At 46.4% G+C, this 17,080-nt stretch overlaps 1 protein-coding gene across 2 annotated transcripts in view; it reads right to left on the bottom strand.

Annotated features, from left to right (window-relative positions):
- LOC119446385 (neprilysin-1-like) overlaps positions 1-16,611 on the bottom strand; it is a 93,588-nt gene extending 76,977 nt beyond the window's left edge. Inside the window, exons 1-2 of one of the 2 annotated variants that reach the window (XM_049664104.1) lie at positions 15,335-16,611; positions 3,009-3,080 (exon numbers count right to left, since the gene is read on the bottom strand). In XM_049664104.1, the coding sequence (XP_049520061.1) occupies positions 3,009-3,080; positions 15,335-15,363 (101 nt within the window). In that variant the 5' untranslated portion in view covers positions 15,364-16,611. The remainder of the gene's footprint in view (positions 1-3,008; positions 3,081-15,334) is intronic. The other variant, XM_037710808.2, reaches the window with a different exon arrangement.
- Between the last annotated feature and the right edge of the window lie 469 nt (positions 16,612-17,080).

Genomic DNA, 17,080 nt, shown 5'->3' with positions numbered 1-17,080 from the left:
TGATGTATATATATAAAAAAAAACATTTTGCTCAAGAAGAGTCCGCAGATCGTGGCTTGAAACGCAGTCTTCAGTGTTGCGTAATAACTATAGACCAATGAGAAGGTAGGCTTCATTAGGGCCGGCAATCACAAGGCACAGTTAAAAAGAAAAACACTTCGGCTACCCCTTTCCCCATATAAGCGCACACACGCACCCCAAACACAAGCATACTTATTCGACAAAAAAATAGTATGGTGTGAGTCATCGTTATTCACGATGACTCGCCGGTGGGGTAAGCGGGAAAAGCCTGTATGATTCCCTCGGCACCTTAAGTAGACATGGGCGAAAGTTGTGTGCTAAGTAATGAATATTCAACGAGCGACAGGCCACAGCGCCTCATCCCGGTCACGGGTTCCTCGCACGTGGACTGGAGATCAGATTAAGCCATGTCGACGGTGTTGCTGCGGGCGCGGTCGAGAAAAAAAAAAAAAAAACAGTGGGCGTGTCGACGCTACCCAGAGGTCGTGCAATCTCCGGTGTGTGTGTGTGTGCAATTACGCCCGCGCCAACGTTTACATGCTCGGCGCAACATTGAATACTAAACCGTTAGCTCGCGCCTGTTACTATGTTTCTCAAGGCGGTTATGTTTAGTTTTTTTGTTTATCCTTATTTTCCTATACTCAGTATTATTATTATTATGTGGTCTGAAAACACATACACTTCAGAAGTTACATGTAACCTCGCGAATGTGGCGAAAACGCATAAGTGCAGTAGAAATTGAAGTCACGGTAATGTATGACTCGTACTGTAAATTCTATACGAATCAGTTTCCAGATTCTAGTGCGTTGAACCGCACGTCTCGCTCAGAATGAGTATTAAATCCACCGATTTCTTTCGCCACGCGTAAATATTGACTAGATTGGCTTTAGTAAATTCCTCGTATCTGCATGCAGAATTCTTTCGTTAAGTATATAGCTAGCATTTCGACAGGCGAGCTTGGTACGGTTATTGTCGTGTATCCAACTGGAAACAAACTTTCTTTGTCAGTGAATGCACCCGAGTTTGATCCGCCGTTAAGATTCGCCGTTAAACAATTGTTTATCATTGAACACCGCAACTAAAGACGCAGACTAGACTAGACTATACTAGACTCGACCGATCGATCGATCGATTTATCGAGTGATTGAAATACAAACTTAATGTCCGATAATGTTCAACGAAACTTCACGGAGATTGCTTGTAGGCAAGAAAGCGGCCTGATTTAGAGCAATATATCACAGTTCTTGGGATACATAGACGTAAACTCGAAACGGAAATGAAAAGAAACCGAAGTTTAACGCTTTTCTCACCGAGGCGTTAAACTGTGGCGACAACTTTACAGGAGCGCCGAGCGTAACGATCACGCTTGTAGAGAGAGAGAAAAAAAAAAGTTGTAAGCGGTTGACCATTTAGATTTTATTTGTTACAGCTTTGACCCAAAATGAGGTAGAGCCTGGAGAAACCAATGCGAAGTAGAGCGGCACAAACACGCACACTATACCGTTGATGGAAGCAGCTGGAAGCGTTTACTCGCAACGACAAACGCGAGGTCGGCCAGTCGAGTCGGCTTCTTTCTTTACATTAAACTAAGTCTGGAGCCGCTGTGACGCTGTCAGGGAAAGTACACATACGAGCTGAATTTTGCCTATATGACACACACGAAAACAGTTTTCACAAAGTCCGCGAGCTCAATCAGCCAAGACGATCGGCGAAAGTCGTCGAACTGCGTCTCGCCCCCGTACGCGCATGCGATTTGCGCGAAACGCGCAACGCGAAATGCCCGGGTAAGTTTACTGACTGCGTACAAAAAAAAAAAAAAGAAAAGCGAAAAGCAAGGCAAGTGCCATCGTCTGTACAAACAAACGCACACGGACAAAATGAGAAAAAGAACAAAAATGCGTCGTGTTTCTGAAGAATTGTACAGGAATTTCCCTTTCCTCGAACAAGCAGTGGCTGTAAAGAGTGTGAAGTCAGCGGTCGTCTTTTTATTTCTTTTTTTTTTTCATCTCACATCGCTCTTGCTTCTATAAGCGATGACTTCCTTGTAGCGCGGTAGAAAGCACAAAAAAATAATAATAAAGAAATAAAAAAACGTCGTAGCAGTAGTTACGTGAAAGGTTTCGCAAGGATTCTTTCAACCGGAAAAGGCAAAGGGAAGGTTTCGAACTGTGTATAGCAGGGGGCAGGTAACATCTAGCAGGTCCCCGGGGATACGGGCCGGCACTGCACGGTAATTCGTTTTTGTAAAGAATAATCTGGCGTGTCCGCAAGCAGCCAAGTTCCGTGGAGGCATGCGTGGAACACAGGGACGATAATAAATAAGACCTTTCTGTCGGGACTCTCGACATCCGTGACAGACGTAAGCAGACGTAACCGGACGTCTACGGCTTATACGTGACCGTGACGTACTACACAGCAAAGGTAAACTATTGGCGAAAGAATACAGCTGTAGTGGAATAGGAAGCGAGCAGACGGCGACTTGTGGCTGGCTGTTCAGGTGAATAGTAAACAGGGAAACGACGACTTGGCGTCTCTTGAGTGACGTTCGTGCCATGTCCATGGTGCGCACGTCACGCCTCGTAACAATATCTGCAGCTTTATAAAATAGAAAAAAAAAGAAAGAATGAACGAACGAAAGAAAGAGTTGCCTAGACAGACACGGCGCTTCGTCTGTCCAGCTTATTCCGTACACCTGTCGTGTTCCGCGCTGTAACGTGACTTTAAAGGTGAGCTGGCGTGACGTTGGCGCTTTTTTTTTTTCTTTTTTTCTCTCCTTAAATGGTGGTCTTCGACGTCGGAAACCTAGAAAATAAGCTGGCAAGTTTCAGAGAGACCTAAATAATTTGTTATAAGAACCTTTCTACGCATCAGTTTCGATTTTGCTGCCCAACAGGTGTACGAGTCATGACGTCATGACTCTGAATGTGGTCACGTGGGAGGAAAAAAAAAAGAAAAAGAAAGCAACGTCACGTTTCGGTAATACTCACTCCGGCCAGCTCCATCGGCTGCGATCCTGGTATATCGGGCTTGGGGCTCTATTAGAGCAAGGATCACCTAAACTGCAACGGGAGTCGCAAAACAAAAGCAGTAGAGAAGCAATTAAGGAGAACATGGCAGCAAAAAAAAAAAAAAAAAGAAAAATGCAGGAACGGGGACGTATACGATGATGTGACGACGGAAGGAAGAGAGACAGTCACGATAAGCTTGACGCACGATCACGATCGATGGACAACAAAAACAAAGAAATAAAACAAGAAGCATGAACACGAACAACGAGGAGCAAGACGTGACGGCCGAACAAACAAAATAAGAGGGACAGGGGAGACAAATCTCTCGGCGGCTGCGCAAATCAAAACCGCGAATGCGTGCCCGTAACACGCGAACCTATAATAGAGAACGAGGCTTTAAAATGGCCCGCGGCTGTACAAACTTGCCCGCGGCGGGGGCGTCGTCGTCGCCCATTTTGACCGCCATTGTTCACCGACTATGGCGCGAGTCGGTGGGGCGGCAGAAGTGAATGACACGGTATAGAGGAAGCGTGTCTTGCTCAAAAGCCAAGTGTATAGGTCTTTCCTTTTCTTGCCTCCTTGCGGACAATGCCGATCACCTTGAGCTTTTCAACTTGCGTGCACTTTCGATAGCGTTTTGTGTACTACGTGCTGACAAATAACGGGCCGAGGGCAAGCGTACAAGCACCAGGAATGGACAAAAGAAAAAAAAAATGTGGTTGATCCCTCTTATATAGGAATCGGTATAGAACACGAAAGTGAAACGTGTCTTCACAGAAGTAGTGTAATGTTTATTGCACATTGATATATAATGTCTATTGGTGTTTTGTGGCTAAAGCGCCCTTAGGCGTTGATGCACCCACGCTGACGCCTGGTGGCACGTCTCCTCCATCACGACTACCAACGTCGATGACCATGAGCAACCGTCGTGCATATGGAAGCTGCACTACGCTGCACACGCTAGCACAACGCGAAAGACGAAGCACGTAACTGAATCGTCACCGAGTCAAATCAGCGCGTACAGCGCGTCGTAATTGCAGCCTCCGCGATCAACTTCAGAAACATTTTCAGAGCTAATTGCGGAGGCCACGCTCCGCTGTGCTGAGTACGGTGAACGCCACCCCTAGGTGGCGTTGGTAGTGCTTCTTGATGCCAGCGTCCCTTCGAATGCTGGCATCGAGGCGTCGTAGTGCTGAGACCACCGAAGCGTTCACTGTCGGTGCGCGTTAGTGTCATAACATAGCCTCCTCTATACTTTTCGTGCCCGCGCGTTGGCGCGGAATACACAGGCGCCGTCCGTCCCTCATAGTTCCGGTGCTTGCCGCTAGAAGCCGCCCCGATCCCACAATAACAGCAGACGACGTGGCCTATGTGCATGCTTGCATTGGTGATCGTCTAGAAACGTCTTCATGGCATTAGACTATGCGTATACGCTAAATAGGGTGCACACATAAAATTTTTAACACAAACACTGTATGCTGAATGCAATGCGAACTTTTATATTTCATTTCGCGCTCATAGCTTGAGCACTTTTCGAGACAACGGTTTGGCGTGGAAATCTTTCGCAAAGTCGTGTTTGTCAGTCACGCTCGTCAAGTTCACAAAAAGTGGACGGAGAAACTTCATAAACACAACGTCCAAGAGTTTTTCATGATGGCCTGGGGCTGACCTTGAGTTGTTCACGTTTCTGAAGTACTTTCGCGGCGTTGTCAACGGCAGCCTTTAGTGGCTGCTTCATCTTTCTCGCTTTTGCGAGGAAAACTTCCATGTACTTCTTTAGCGAATGCAGAAACATTACAAGCTCAGCAGACGGATAGAGGAGTCCACCTCTGTCCTGGTGCCTAATTAAGGCATCCGATGGCGTAGAAGTGTTTGGTTTCGTTACTAGAGTGAAGCATTCATCACAGGAAATGGTTTCGTGGATTTTTCGTGCGATATATCCACCAGCCATTGCTAGTGCAGCAACATCTGGTGTTGGGAGCAACGTCTTCCCCCTGTCGAGATGCTCCTCAAGGGTCGTGGTACGTTTCCTGAGGGCTGCATCGCTTCTTTCGGTTTGCTTTCGAGGCTGCAAATATGATGGATACTCTTGGAAGACGCTGGGCACAACGCCTTTCTTCGGTCTTCGCGTCGTGCACCCTTCTTTAAAGTCGGACGGGACGAATTAAGTGTCGGCTACAAACAGTGGAATAACAAGATGTGCTATTTGGGGTCCAGTTGTCTCGAGATTACCTTAAGCCACTTTTCGCGAAGTTCTTGGTCACTGGGAATTTCGTGGAATGATACTCCGGTTTCTTTCCGGCCGCTCCATGATTTGCAGTGCGGTACGCAGCAGTACGGCATTGTGCAGCATTCGGGGCGCAACCAAACTTCTGAGCTTGGACAGCCGCCTTTTCTCTTTATCGGTAGTGCTGCACACAACAAAAATGCCACTTTTAGGCATGTTGCCTTGAAACAAGCGAATTTTCTTTACGATGTAACACATTTAACAGAGAACTTACCCGAGTCGACCAAAAGTTGGAAGAAAGCGCACACAGGCACGGCTGTCTCAGTGAGTGCTGCAGTTAGCAAAGCACTTTGGGGACACGCACCACACTAGAAAGAACATCAACTGGCAAGCAGAGTTTTAGAACAAGCACGTAAACTAATTTTGCACGCGGCGGGAAAACCGCAGCGTAGCGGTGTGCACCTGCTGTTGCAGCGAACGCCGAGTGAGCTATTATGGGACGCGAGCGCCCCTAGGGGAACGCCGAGGCGTTCAGGGGACGGCGGTGAGGGACCGACCGCGCAGGCACAAAAGTTATAGAGGAGGCTATGGCCAGGAGGAAGACGCGAAACTTTCCTACATAATGCAGTACTTCTCTTTTGTGCTCGTAGGCGGCGGCACCGCCCCGAGCAAGAGCGCGGGTACACGGAGGAGTGTTAGATATATAAGGCGCGTCTGTGTAGCTCTCTGCAAATGCGTTAATGGCGCAATGGGTTAAACGCTCGGCGATCTATCGTCGCGGACCGAGAGGTCGTGGGTTCGATTTCCAAATTTTGCATGTTTGTGGAACTTTTTCTTCTGGTTTCTTTCTTTGTATTATGTTCTATGACGTATTTCCGTGACGTCAGTGAAGTCTTGGTGGACCCCGGCATAAAACACTTTCGTGTTAAAAAAAAACAGGAAAGAAATGGGAGGTGGTGTTGGTCGGGTGTGGGAGGTACGAAAAGCGAAATTCGATATAGCTAGTACTTGAATAGAGGCTCGCGTTACAACGCTTGTTTCGTTTGTCTATTGTCGCGTGATAGGGGGTCATATTTCCCGAGCGAACCTCGAGCCGACTCGCGTTTCCGGAAGTCAGAGAGACAGCCATATCTGGTCACGACACGAGTGTTTCAACTGAAGTTTACATTCCTTTCAAAAACGAACGAGTGTGAAAGCAAAGGGCTAGCAAGATCTCACGAGGCCTCGGTTGTATACAGTAGACTGCGCGTATTATACACAGGAGTCCGTATACTGTATACGGCGAGTGGCGATTAGTTTGGTTCCTTACAGACGCGTATATTGTTCGCCAATCCGTTTTTAAAAGTACTGTGTCGTACTTAAGAAGTGCACCGTGAGATGTTCGTTATCCACTTCGTATTATCGGAAGTGTTATGTAATTGTATTGATTTTTTATTTTTACTTTTTACTGGCAAGATGCAATAGAGGTTGGCACGTTTAGGTGGAACCAGTTGCTCCTAGTCGCCTCGCAAGAAATTTAAAGAAATGTCATTACAATTAATGTCGAAAAAAAATTACCATTGAATACAGCCAGACCGCACGAGCTCAAAGCTCTGTACATGAATCCAGGAACCGACAGAAGTTAGTTGGTGTCATGTGTAGTGACCATTTCCTCGCGTGAAAATGTGGTAACAGCGGCGACTGCGGGCATGAACATGAGCGATTCTGTGGTGCGACTGCGGGCATGAACAGAAGCAATTTCATCAAAGTTTACTATAACGCTCTGAAATCGCGACTGATAACTTTTTTTCCCCCATTTTAAGAAGAGCAGGAAGACGTGGGAAAAGCCCGCGGAACATTTTCTTGCTGCAACCTTTCCACAGAGACCCATTTATGAGAGATTGGAGACTCATATTTTTATGTGTATTCGCACTAATTATTGTAGCCTTACACTCATCCCTACTCAAACAGGCGTTCACTCATCGATATTTCATTCATATTCACGACAGTGAATTTTTTTTTCTAACGATAACGGAGATGGCGCTTTGACCCTGCGCCATCTCTTCATTGCCCCGTAATAGTTTACAACAGTTCATAGGTTATTAGGCTATATGTTGAGAGGTTCATAGGTTGAAACGGTATGAGTTTTTATTCCCAAAGCCAACGGTGAAGGGCAAAGTTTCGTATTCCTTCACCAAATGCGAAGGAATACGAAATTATGTCGTTACCAGGGAGGTGTGGCTGATAGGTAGAATGTCCTGACGGCCTGGCAATGACGTCGACGGCAAGACAACGGTGACTTAGCGGAAGTGACAATGAACTGCGAGTCGGGCGAGTTGGTAATGCTTTTCGCGGTGGTGTGTAATCGTAATGGTTGTCTGCGTCGTTATATATGTCCGTCGAGGTCTTTTTAAGTGCGCCGTTTTATATCCGCATAGGCAGTGAAAAAGCATCCGGACACGACATACCTATAGTTTCGAGCTTTTAACCATGCAATGTCTAACGAATCATGCACGCTTCGGTGAGTCTCGTGTCTCAAAATGCTCAATCGAACTTGAGAATTAGCTTAACGCAAAGGCCCATACTTGCGTCTTCGATACTCTGCAGTAGTGAGGTTTCAGCTGCGTATAATTCAAAATGTAATTAATCGTGAGTGATCTCGCATGCCTTCGCGCATCCTGTTTCTACGATGGCAGCACATGCCCCACTTTGTGCAACACATGGCTAATGCCAGACCGGAGTCTGCTAGATGAGGTTTCAAGTTTTTGCAATTTCTCTGCACGCTGTACGAAGCAGCCAGAGCTTAATTCCTTTGGCGTTACAGTTATCGACAGACGTGTTACGCAATAATGCAACGCAAACAGCAAGCTCACCGAGACCACTGCGAGTTTCGATTCACACGACGTCATCGAAAAATGTTTCGAAAGCCCTCAACCTAGCGGGTACATGTTGACACGGTGTGTGTTATCGCTGGAAATCGATAACAAGACGTCGCGGAGGTTTCATCGCAATCGCTTGCGGTATAATCGGATTGTCGGCAATTACTCCTGGCATTCCTATCGGATTCTGAGGGGCGTTGAACGTACTGGTGTTCGGTGTTACGTACATCTGCGTGTTCGTTGCGGGCGATGCTGTTTCAGAGATTGGGGGGGGGGGGGGGGGGGGGATGTAGATCCCTCAGATTTCGACGTCTAATTCACAGCTACGAGCGGCGGCGCTCTTTCTGTTATCACACGATATAGCACACTGTTGAAGAAGTTACACCAATTTCGTTCATTTACTTAAGGTCGATGAACTTCGCATATTCTGACCGTAACGTTTTAGTGCCAGTCTTGGGGAGATGAAAAAATAAATTTAATAATAATAATAATAATAATAATAATAATAATAATAATAATAATAATAATAATAATAATAATAATAATAATAATATAAGACGAGGTGTGACGGTCTATGTTTTACAAAATCGTAGAATCTACAATTGGTATTTCATTTGCTTTATGTTTTTCAGAAAGAATTCCCGAAAAGCATCTGGGACATTAGTGCATCACTTGATCGATCGTCCTAATTTGTTACACTAACTACTTGCGGATCAATTTAACGGCGACATCATGAGAGCAGGGAAAGTGGGCTTCTCAGTGATGTATAAAAACCAAGGAAGAAATCATCAGTTGCTACGTAATAACCCAGAAGATTTCCTGGAATGAGGTGTACCGTTTGATGCCAACTCATTACGCATTCAATGACGTCACAGAAAAAATTGAGGGTTTGCTTAATTTGCATCAGGTTGCCAATCCCGTCCTAAGGTGTGTTTCCCTGAGCTGTGTTCAATTTCTAGGAGCACATGCTTGGTTTGATGTTATGTTGATTTCAACTTCACCCCCTTTCATTTACCTCCAGCTTTTTCTTTTTTGCTCGGTGTCTTGATTTCAAAATTTCGCTGAATAGAGCCTTATCACCTTTCTATTTTCATATCATACGTCTGTCGTCACACCATAAAATTTGAGTGTGAAGTCCGTGCCATGATCTATTTATAAGATGCAGTCATTCCACACAGCACATTAATCTGCAAATCCTTATTTCGCAATTAAAGAAAATGAGGGGGGGGGGGGGGGGTAACATGGTTATTCCCTTCTTAAAGAAAGTTGCGTCCGCTGCTCTGTAAATTTTGCAAATCGAGTGGGTACTATACTCGAATATGTGTTTCGAGGTATAGCCATGCTCAGTTTCGTACATGTTTATCTTCGATCGTCGATCCTCTGTTTATTGCTACCACGTAATTGAAGTGTCACCCATGTGTATATCTTCTTTATATTTTTTTTCTCTTTATCTTCTTCATTTGCAGCTGAAATTTCTAAAGCTACACTTCGCTGGAAAGGTTATCTTTAGTCCGCCTTGCTAACGTAAATGGACTCCGCGCGCCATACAACTTCTGTTTCACACCCCATTGGGACATTCTTGTTCTGAACTGCGCTGTTTCTGAAACGTTGCCGATGTGATAAGCCCAGGCACCCCACCGACGTCATTTGCCTGCGAAGCCATATTGGCATACCACCGAACCACCACTTTAAACGCTCGTGTAATTATCCAGGCGGTCACACTCTATAGCAGCACAGGAAAGATAGCCAGCGTAAGCCCAACGTTGGGTAACATTGGCCGGACATCGGACAACGGTCGCCCCAACGTTTGCCCCTTGCCTGCATCAGTGATGCCAGCGTCACACGTGCACTCCCGCGTAATGATGAAAGCCAAGAACACCGATGCGTTTCTCCGCACGTTTCGGTATGGATATATATGTTGAATATGGCGCTGTAGTATCGGCATACTAACGTGCCTCGACCGACGGCTTCAAGTTCGTGGTTTCTCTCGTGTTCAAATTTGCAACATGTGCCCTAACGAAATCAGTTCAGGAGACGTTATCTCCGTAATGTCCAGCCGAAAATACGAGGTCCGTAGAATATTGGTGATAAATTAAGGCGTCTCTAACAAAATGGCTCCATTTGGAGTCCACTTCAGAAAGTGCAAGCAGACACGAAAGCACTCGCTTAAGCGCGCGCACACACACAGGCACACACACACACACACACACACACACCGATGATCAAAATGCCTATAGTAAACAAAAAAAATATGGCACAAATGAATAAACTGATTCGCTTAACGCTGTTCTGTAACGAATTATGTACGTCCACAAACTATCTCGCGCGCACAAGGATAAACATACGCACACGTTAATCCACAACACGCACATTATAAAAAATGACTACAAAACAAGAAATGCAGTCGAACCCGGATAAATCGAACGCACATATAACGAGTTATTGCGTATATATAACGAACCCGCAGTAAAATCCCCCCCCCCCCAGAAAAAAAATTTATCAACTTTTTATTTTATATATAGAATTACCTATACATCGAACTTTTCTGTGACCCCCTTCAGAGTCGATATACAAGGGTTCCACTATTTCCCATAAAGAATAATCCGAACAATGATTAACGTCTTCTAACGAAACCGTGCGCACGGGTGCGCGCGCACACTAGTTCAAGTACATACACACAAGCACGCACATACTGCAACGCGCACCAGCATATATGCACAGTCGCTTCTATAGAGACACATTCGCTCACAATAGAAATGGCTTAAAAAAAAGGAAAAAATTACGCGAGAGGAAAAAAGAAAATGCGTCGTGCGACAAAGACCATGCTCTGTGCGCGACCCGGAAGTGCCACGGAGTGGAAAAAAAATATCCCTCATTTAACGAGCAGGTGTCGCGCTAAAGCTCCCGTAATTTCGGGGGCACCCACTCTTCGCGTTCACTGAGCCACCAATCATTCTGTACTTGTGTTTATTTTTCTTTTCCTTTATTTTTCTCCTTTCTTTCGTTTTTGCAGCTACTCAAAGAAATCGCCCGGACGTTTCTATCGAGAGCAGCAAGTTATTTCTTCAAAAAAAAAAAAAACTACTGGTTGTGTCATATCTTATTCTGTGCAATGAAAAAAAAAAGAAAAGAAAAATCTGGAAGTGCAGTCGTCATACGCAAAAGCCTTCATCCAGCAGTGCACGCCGGATCTCCAATGAAAGCGAAATCATGTCTCGTCGCGCCCGGCTGGCATGCGAAGCGGAAAATAATCCGATTATTTTCTTCCGTATCGAAGCGTGGAAGTCCCTCGGTGGATTATGCTTCTTTTCTCTACATATATATATTCCTATGTGCGCGTAGTCGCTTTATTTTATTTCGCAAGATGCCTTCGCTCATACATTCAGTGCGAGCGAACTGTCCGTTCGGTTCCCAATATTTCGAAACATGGAGACCGTGTATTTTTTTCTTTTTTTCCTGTATGCGTTAATAATTAAGGCCTTCCAACCCAAGCGTGGAAGCAAGCAAGGCTTCTTGCGATTCCTTAGTAATATTTCTATCACGCCGTTTTAGTCTCCCGACCGACGCTGGCCAGGCCACGAAAGCAACTTTAAAAAACTACACGATAGGCTTATCTGCGATTGTGGTAGGCAACTGCCGTGCCGTAATGAAATATTGGACGCAATCTGATCGTTGGAAGGGATCTCAAATCATAGTAAGTAGATAGAAATCAGAACGCCGGCGGCTGTGGTGCGGTTGAAGAGGTTAAAGGACGTTCCAGCTGTCACACGGAAAAACAAGGCTTCCGTGTTGACAAACGAAACATATTTTAACCCCCTTTTGCAAAGGCACTTTGGTAGGCTTTCTGCCTTTCATTTCCTTGATAAGAACTTTATCATTGATTTCCATTATTTCATTTCGTATTAACTATTTCACGTGATGAGCAGCTAACGTATCGATGATCGTAAATACTGTTCTTATTTCGCGGACACAACTTGCAATAAAACATACACGCGAAGTTGTCAGAAAAAAAATGAACATTCGGTGAACGATTGTGTTACACCTGCCAAGTGAGGCACTTTCGATCGCGATCGAGCCCGGTCAGGGTCGAAGTTCTCGACCGAGATTGGCTCCCGTTCCGCAGCTTCCGTAAAGGAGCCAATCGCGATCGAGTAATTCGATCTCGATCGTGCTCATATCGTCATCGAAAGTGCCCCGTGGAACCGGGGCATATGTTAGCAGATGAAATCGCCCGCCCCCTATCTCCTCTAAGTTATCAGAAAAGCGATTTATTGCAAGCAGAAGGTTCGTTGATGAGACGTGCAGTATTAAATGCACAGAGGCACTTCTCCAAATTTAACGCCGTGCAACACGAGAGCGGAAGATGTGGTTGACTTGTTGTACGGTACGTCGCCTCTTCCGCTTCATAAATGCAAGTGCACCGAGGATTCTGCCAATTGCCTTCTGGAGTTCTTAATCCGTGAAGCATACATTGATCGGGCATTGCAGTTGCCTTGCAAACGCTGTTTTCTCGAGGTTGTAGATGATACCAGCTGATACGGCGAGTAGTTGCTTCTTTGCTTCGATTTCACTTCGAAGATGCAACAGCATAAAAAGATGTTTTAAAGACGGAAAGCTGATTCTACGAGTCACTCTATCGTAGACTGCGGATAGCTAATTCTCTCCAATTAGTTATTGATATCTTTACGCATGTTTCGCGTTGCACATTCACCAAATATGCGCTATGCACTTAAGTTTTCTTGTTCCTGAAAGGAATGGAATAGCACTTTGATATCTTTAAAATCCTCTTCCATATATAAAAAAAAACAGAACTTTGATCAAGACAGACTGTAAAACTGACATTCTGACATGTGACCGGGTGATATGTTATGGCCATTGAATGACCTAACAGAGGAATGAATTCCACTGGGCAACGGTTTATAAATATAAGAAAAACTAACGGACCGCGCATTCATCTTTGTGGTGCTAACGCATTAACCATGTGACGATTACGAGCCGTTTATTACAACGCATCGCTTACTCTCATGAAGATAGATTTTAAGCCATTCAAACAGTGAATCTGGCGAGCCCAGGAACGTGAGTTTGAGCAACAATAAATCATGCCGTACTGCATCAAATACCCTCTTTAAAGTTTAAAGATAAAAATCATGTCTATCTATACGTACTTGCTGAATCCCAATGCTATGTTATCAGTGAATTCCGTGAGCAACGTTTTGCAAGAAAAAGCTGAGCGAAAACTATGTTGAGCGGGCGTCAAAAAGCGGTTTTCCTAAATGTGCCAATAAGACCTGAGTACACTACATATTCGAGAGTTTCACAGCAGAAGGAGGTAAGTCACACCCGTCTGCAATTGAGCACACTGCGTACCGGCAAGCAACTGTATGTACGGATGCGACATTGGCTAATATTCAGTCCTCGAGTAGTTTTTACACTGAGAGTTTGCTAAATAGGTGCCAGTTGCACTTAAGTATACTGAAAAGAATCTCTTCGAAATATAAATTTATAGATTTTTTTTTTCTAGGAGAAGCAAGTCACAACTCTTTCGTCCTGGGCTGGACCTAGTGTTCCCGGCAATCATTGCATTACCTAGTCACGCGTTACGTTATCTGTATTTGCCCTTTCTCTCGATAGCTGCAGGGAAGCAGAAACCGCGAGATGCTATTTCCTGATAAGGCGTACGTGCCACTTCACTCGATCCGAAAATAAAATATGTCCGAAGATGCCCCCGGGAAGATTTCTTCTTGATCTCGCAGCGACCTTTGCGTCACAGATGAAGTTCGTCGAAACAGGTGTACTGCAAAGCTAATTTTCTGGCGAGACATGATGCCTTACTTATCGCAAGCGCAATTTCCTGCAATGCTTCTGGGAAGCTAACTTCTTACTGATCAGATGCATCTCAGTGGCCGCACCATTTTGCCTCTGCGATGCTAACCACCCGACAAAATAAATATCTTCTGTCAATGACATCGCCTCATTCATTAGTTCTATCTTGCGCACACTGCAAATCGATGACATCTGTAGGCACAACATTTCTGCCTTACAGAAGAGACACTTCGCATATACTCTTGCTCAATACGCGCTACAGCCGACTACTTGCAACCCACAAACCAGCACAAGCACAAATTGCTTGACAATAAAAAAAAGCTGATTTGGTGAGCGTTCATTGTTTAGCGGCAGTGCTACTGAGACTTAGACAGAACGGAGTGTACAAGCAGGACCATGCGCTGACTGAAAAAGTCTTCTATTAAAAAAAGCTACCATACACACAAATACAAAAGGGTGTGTTCAAGAGGTATCAAGGCGCCACAATTGCAACAACGCGGCAATAAAGGTTTCAACTTACGGCACTCTGAAAGTGCTAGCTAGATATTAAAAATTCCTTGTCACAGAGCGAAGAACACTTGGGTAACCCAATTGTCCCCCTTTTCTTTTCATATGGAAGACTCCAATGAACTCGCTGGCCAGCCATCGGCCGTGATGGAACAAAATAGTCGTGTCAGAATATACCAGAGGGTGCAACAGACACATGCGTCAATGCGAGGTGAGATTGGAAGGGTTCGTCCAAGAAAACAAAATATGGGAATTAACGCGCCAAAATCGCGATTCAAAATTCGTTACGTGCGCAAACAGCCTAGTGCATCAATTATCATTAACTTGCGCCAAACGTACTACGTTGGCCAAAGGAAAAGATGTGGCAACATCAGATTGAAAGAGCACAGGCGTTCATACTCTGGCTCGCCAACTCGCCGCTTATTGACGTATATGTGTGGATGTAGCCCCGTCTTTCGTGACACGACCATTTTGTCCCGGCATGGTCAAGAGCTGGCGAGTTCGTCGAAGCATTCCATATTATAAGAAAAGGGAACAATTGTGCATCTCGAGTGACAAATAATTTGAATACCTAGCTATCATATGCAGAGTACCATGATTCCAACTTCTTTTGCCGCGCAGTCGTGATTGTGATGCCTTCATATTTTTCACACGCCCCCTTTTTTCGTTTGATTGTATGTTTTTCTTTCTTTTTTTTTCTTAAACAAAAGGTAAGTTAAGAGTAAGCGCATGTGCTGTTTCTACTTCCTTATCCATTCGTCTCAGTACCACTGCCGCCACGCAATTCACGAACGAATGCCTACGTCGAACCACACTATACCATTGCTAAATTTTCAGCAAGCATTCACCGGGAGTGCCAGTTAAGGAAGAATTCAAAAATCAAAGCTCACCTGATATCCTCCGGCTTCTTGGTGTCCATGGCGACTGCGAGCTTGCGGCGGGCGACACCTCCTTCCGTTCCAGCGCTGCCGTCTCACCGTCGAAATCGGTCTGTCCGCTGCACTTTGGACGAGCTCGTTCCACTTCGCGCCGCAACCGCGGTAGTCACTTGGGCAAACGTTGACCGTCCGAGCGCCACGCTGCCTCTCTGAGTCCTTGTCTGGAGAGCCCGCGCACACTCTCTCAAAGAAACCGCGCTCCGAGAGCTGCGCCAACCAGCGTTCGAACGATCGAGTCGAAGCGCGTAACGGAAGGAAAAAAAACACGATAGCCCAGCGGCTTCTACGAGACTAACGAACGAACAACGAACGAATCAGCGTCAAGCAGCAGCAGCAGCACCACCACTGCGCAGCCGCTGAAACAAAAAACCGAGGAGGTGTTCTTTTGAATCTCGGCTATGATGTATGTCGCACTCTCCGGGTTGATGATGCCTCCGCCGAATCCAAGGACGAAAAGCACTGTTCGCGATAACAGGCCGAGAGAAATGAGTAGGCAGAGAAGAGCAAGAAGACTTTGTAAAAGAGAAAGGGACGAACCACCAAGCCGAAGATGAGGAGCTGCGGGAGCAGCGGGAGCAGACGAAAAACAGCGGGAGCAGCGGAAGCAGACGAAAAAGTGCCTTCGCGGCGGAGCAGACGACGGAAGCAGACGACGGCGGCGAAACCGAAAGGAGCGCGCCCCTCTGGCGACGGCAACGGCAGCTATCGGCGCGGAAAACAGCTACGCGCGACGCGCGGAATCAAAGAAAAGCACCGACGTACAGACTTAAGCTGGCTAGCCCGCGTGCTTAGAACCGTTTTCTTCTTCTCCCGGTAATTCCGTGCAGCGCGAAACGCGCCTCTTTACACCTAATGCTACGCTAACGGCCCGAGCGCTGAACAACAAAATGGCAAGATGGACGGACAGGAATCGTTGCGCGCTTGTTACGAGGTGGTAACGCGCGCACTCAAACTAGGTCCCTTATTGTTTTTGTTTGTTTGTTCTTTTTTTTAATCGCGGCGGCGGGTGGCGGCGTTCTCGCGGTTGTCAACGGTGTCGTGCGGTTCGGTTGCGGCGGCGGCGGCGGCGCTGGGGAGAAAGAGTGCACAGACAGCACCGGAGCAAGGCACAGCGATTTCTCTCGGGCGTCGGGGAATCGGTCCTTGGGGCGCGGCGTCCGCGGCGGCGTCTCGGTGGCGTTTAAGCGAAGCGCTCGCGTGCCCGCGCCGGTATAGCGTCGCGCCGACGTCGTCGGCATCTCCTCCGCGCTTTTCCTCTCATCTTCGCCCCGCGGCAAGTGGCGATGGCAAAGATCCGAAAAAGGGAAAGGGTTGTGGCGCTTGCTGCTGCTGCTGCTGCTGCTGCTGCTCCGCGACGTCTCCGCACCACTTCTTTCTCACTCACCCCCTCTTCACTTTCTTGCGCGCTCTCTCTCTCTCGTCTGGTTCGGTGCTTCGTTTCCCTCTTTCCCCCACGTCTCTCTACTGCTCGGTCTCTCTCTCTCTCTGTCTATCTATCTCTTTCAACATCTCCGATCTTTCTTTCCCAAGTGGCTCACTTTCCCATCGGTTTAGGCTCACCGACACGATGACAAAATGTCACACTCACTCACCCCCCCCCCCCCCCCCCCTTTTTTTTTTTTTTTTTCACAAGGTCTGTACTCGCTTTGAACATTCAATAGCGCGCGGACTTTACCGACGCCGACGCTCGCCGTTGCT

The sequence above is a fragment of the Dermacentor silvarum genome, chromosome 3 (genome assembly GCF_013339745.2).
Source record: "Dermacentor silvarum isolate Dsil-2018 chromosome 3, BIME_Dsil_1.4, whole genome shotgun sequence".
Classification (NCBI taxonomy): Eukaryota; Metazoa; Arthropoda; class Arachnida; order Ixodida; family Ixodidae; genus Dermacentor; species Dermacentor silvarum.
The sequence above is the reverse complement of the archived record's forward strand: the minus strand, read 5'-3'. Positions and strand labels throughout refer to the sequence as shown.